Raw genomic sequence first — 4,375 nt, forward strand, 5'->3', positions numbered from 1 at the left:
TTTTTTTTTTTTTTTTTTTTGAGACGTAGCCTTGCTCTGTTGCTCAGGCTGGAGTGCAATGGTGCAATCTCAGCTCACTGCAACCTCCGCCTCCCGAGTTGAAGCAATTCTCCTGCCTCAGCCTCCCAAATTGCTAGGATTACAGGCACCCGCCACCACGCCCAGCTGACTTTTGTATTTTTAGTAGAGACCAGGTTTCGCCATGTTGGCCAATCTGGTCTCAAACTCCCGACCTCGAATGATCCACCCGCCTCGACCTTCCAAAGTGCTGGCATTACAGGTGTGAGCCACCGTGCCTGGCTGGGGTTTTACTTTCTACACTGTGATGATGGGGGGCATGGGAGGATTTTGTTTTGTTTTGTTTTGTTTGTTTGAGATGGACTCTCACTCTGTCACCCAGATTGGAGTGTAGTAGCATGATCTCTGTCTCCTGGGTTCAAGCGATCTTCCTGCCTCAGCCTCCCAAGTAGCTAGGATTACAAGCATGCTCCACCATGCCCAGCTAATTTTTTTTTTTTTTTTTGAGATGGAGTCTCACTCTGTAGCCCAGGCTGGAGTGCAGTGGCGTGATCTTGGCTCACTGCAACTTTTGCTGCTGGGGCTCCAGCGATTCTCCTGTGTCAGCCTCCTAAGTAGCTGGGACTAGAGGCATGCGCCACCACACCTGATTAATTTTTTTGTATTTTTAGTAGACACAGGGTTTCACCATGTTGCCCTGGGTGGTCTGGAACTCCTGAGCTCAGGCGATCCACCCCCCTTGGCCTCCCAAAGTGCTGGGATTACAGGCGTGAGCCATCGCATGCAGCCTAATTTTTGTATTTTCTAATTTGTATTTATTTATTTTTTGAGACAGAGTCTCGCTCTGTCGCCTAGGCAGGAGTGCAGTGGCATGATCTTGCTTCACTGTAATCTCCGACTCCTGAGTTCAAGCAATTCTTCTGCCAGAACTTACCAAGTAGCTGAGATTACAGGCGTGCACCACCACGCCTGGCTAATTTTTTGTTGTTGTTTTTTTTTGTTTTGTTTGTATTTTTAGTAGAGATGGGTTTTCACCATGTTGGCCAGGCTGGTCTCGAACTCCTGATGTCAAGTGATCCACCCGCCTTGTGAATCACCAGCTGGATGCCTAACAGACATTTTCTTTTCTTTTCTTTTTTTTTTTTTTGAGACGGAGTCTTGCTCTGTTGCCAGGCTGGAGTGCAGTAGTGCGATCTCAGCTCACCGCAACCTCTGCACCACAAAAGTGCCAGGATTACAGGCATGAGCTACTGTACCCAGCCCCTGGGAGGGTTTTGAAGAGTGACATGTTATGATTTAGGTTTTAGCACAGCCCACTCTGTGGAGAACAGACTGTCAGGGAACATGGGTAGAGGCAGAGAGACCACAAAGATTCCAGGTCAGAGATGACAGAGGCTTAGGCCATGGTAAGAAATGGCCACTTCCTACAGATTTATTGTAGGATGTGAGGGAAAAAGAGGAATCAAGTTGACAAAGAGTTTTTGCCCAGAGAACTAGAAGGATGGAGTTACCATCAAAGCAGATGGGGAACGCTGTGGATAGTGTAGGCTTCGGTGGTTGGGTGATCTGGATCCCGACCTGAGACATGCAGAGTTGAAAATGTCTGTCCGGGCGCGGTGGCTCACGCCTGTAATCTCAGCACTTCGGGAGGTCGAGGCGGGTGGATCACGAGGTCAAGAAATCAAGACCATCCTGGCCAACGTGGTGAAACCCACTGTCTACTAAAAATACAAAAATTAGCTGGGTATGGAGGTGATGCGTGCCTGTAGTCCCAGCTACTCAGGAGGCTGAGGCAGGAGAATCGCTTGAACCCAGGAGGCAGAGGTTACAGTGAGCCGAGATCGTGCCTCTGCACTCCAGCCTGGCAACAGAGCAAGACTCTGTCTCAAAAAAAAAAAGAAAAGAAAAAGAAAATGTCTGTTAGGCATCCAGCTGGTGATACTCAGAAGGCTGAACAGGACGGATGTGATGGGACAAGGTTGGGGAGACATTGAGGCTGAGGCCCTGACCACCCATCCTCACAGCTCCAGCCTCTCGGCTCCAGCCTCTCTCACTTATGGGTTCCATGTTTGTCCATGCAGGAGCCTCCTCAATAAGCCCAAGAGTGAGATGACCCCAGAGGAGCTGCAGAAGCGAGAGGAGGAGGAATTTAACACGGGTCCACTCTCTGTGCTCACTCAGTCAGTCAAGAACAACACCCAAGTGCTCATCAACTGTCGCAACAATAAGAAACTCCTGGGCCGCGTGAAGGCCTTCGATAGGTGAGTGCTGGGTCCTGGGAGGTGTTCGGTGCAGGCCTAGAGAGGCTGCCCCAGCTCCAGTCTGAAGAGCTCAAAGACAGGTTTCTCAGACGCCTGGGGTGTATGGCCCAGTGTGGTGGCTCATGCCTGTAATTCCAGCACTTTGGGAGGCCAAGGCGGGTGGATCACCTGAGGTCAGGCGTTCAAGACCAGTGTGGCTAACATGGTGAAACGGCATCTCTATTAAAAATATAGGCTGGGCGCGGTGGCTCAAGCCTGTAATCCCAGCACTTTGGGAGGCCGAGACAGGCGGATCACGAGGTCAGGAGATCGAGACCATCCTGGCTAACACGGTGAAACCCCGTCTCTACTAAAATACAAAACATTAGCCGGGCGAGGTGGCGGGCGCCTGTGGTCCCAGCTACTCAGGAGGCTGAGGCGGGAGAATGGCAAGAACCCAGGAGGCGGAGCTTGCAGTGAGCTGAGATCCGGCCACTGCACTCCAGCCTGGTCGACAGAGCAAGACTCCGTCTCAAAATAAATAAATAAATAAATAAAAGCCGGGCATGGTGGTGCACACCTGTATTCACAGCTACTCAGGAGGCCGAGGCACGAGAATTGCCTGAACCCAGGAGGCAGAGGTTGCGGCGAGCTGAAATCGCACCACTGCACTCCAGCCTAGGCAACAGAGTGACACTGTCTCAAAAAAAAAAGAAAAAAAAAGATAATATTCAATGACCCTATGAGGAAGGTACTGTGATTGTCTTCCCTCTTAAAGATGAAGAAACTGGCACAGAGAGGTGCAGTCCTTTGCCTCAGCCTCAACCTAAGGACTGCCAGAATTGGCCTTGGCAGCTTGGTCATCCAGCCTAGCACCTGCACCCTTCCCCAAGTTATGCTGCTGGAGGGGGTGAGCAGCAGGCAGTGCTGTCAGAGGCACCCCCCTCACACCCAGTGCCTCCCTTCCCTGTTCCCCACCAGGCACTGCAACATGGTGCTGGAGAACGTGAAGGAGATGTGGACTGAGGTCCCTAAGAGCGGCAAGGGCAAGAAGAAATCCAAGCCAGTCAACAAAGACCGCTACATCTCCAAGATGTTCCTGCGCGGGGACTCGGTCATCGTGGTCCTGCGGAACCCGCTCATCGCCGGCAAGTAGGGGCTGCCTATCCATCGACAGAACTCACTCTCCTGTCCTATGAAGACCGTTGCCACTGGTGTTGAGAATAATAAAGCTCTGTGTTTTTTTCTAGTGGTATGTGTTCCCAGAGCCTTGTGAGTAGGGTGGATTCAGGAGGGCTTGGGGGAGGCAGCTAATACCAAATTGAATGCTGGGACCAGGACCCCTGAGCAAGTGGAGAGGCCCTGGCTCTGCCCCATCGAGGCCTCACTTTCCCCCTCTGCAAAGCAAACAGGTTGGATGGAAATGAGCACCCAGTTGTGGCACTGGAGAACATTTTAGTTCTCCTGCTTTAATCTTTCTGAGCTTCTCCTTGTCACTCTGTTGCTCTCTTCTCTACCTCTTAAAATGAATTGGCCTCGTTTGACCAAAATATCTTTTGGGCCCAGGTATGGTGGCTCACACCTGTAATCCCAGTAGTTTGGGAGGCTGAGGTGGGCAAATCACCTGACATCAGGAATTCAAGACCAGCCTGGCCAACATGGTGAAATGCTGTCTCTACTAAAAATACAAAGATTGGCCAGGCGCAGTGGCTCACGCCTGTAATCCCAGCACTTTGGGAGGCCAAGGCAGGTGGATCACCTGAGCTCAGGAGTTCGAGACCAGCCTGGCCAACATGGTGAAACCCCGTCTCTACTAAAAATACAAAATTAGCCAGGCATGGTGGCACACACCTATGGTCCCAGCTACTTGGGAGGCTGAAGCAGGAGGATAGCTTGAACCAGGAGACAGAGGTTGCACTGAGCTGAGGTTGCACCACTGCACTCCAGCCTGGGCAACAGATTCTAAGACTCCCTCTCTGGCCGGGCGCGGTGGCTCAAGCCTGTAATCCCAGCACTTTGGGAGGCCAAGACAGGTGGATCGCGAGGTCAGGAGATCGAGACCAACCTAGCTAACACGGCGAAACCCCGTCTCTACTAAAAAATACAAAAAAACTAGC

The 4,375-nt window shown here is 51.5% G+C and overlaps 1 protein-coding gene across 1 annotated transcript in view; it reads left to right on the top strand.

Annotated features, from left to right (window-relative positions):
• The window catches only part of SNRPD2 (small nuclear ribonucleoprotein D2 polypeptide), a 5,274-nt gene extending 1,763 nt beyond the window's left edge, over nucleotides 1–3,511 (top strand). The window contains exons 2-3 of the mRNA XM_017874349.1: nucleotides 2,100–2,279; nucleotides 3,240–3,511. Coding sequence (XP_017729838.1) covers nucleotides 2,100–2,279; nucleotides 3,240–3,414 — 355 coding nt within the window. The 3' untranslated portion in view covers nucleotides 3,415–3,511. The remainder of the gene's footprint in view (nucleotides 1–2,099; nucleotides 2,280–3,239) is intronic.
• The last annotated feature ends 864 nt before the right edge of the window (nucleotides 3,512–4,375 follow it).

Source organism: Rhinopithecus bieti, unplaced genomic scaffold (genome assembly GCF_001698545.2).
Source record: "Rhinopithecus bieti isolate Rb0 unplaced genomic scaffold, ASM169854v2 scaffold_7888, whole genome shotgun sequence".
Lineage (NCBI taxonomy): Eukaryota > Metazoa > Chordata > Mammalia > Primates > Cercopithecidae > Rhinopithecus > Rhinopithecus bieti.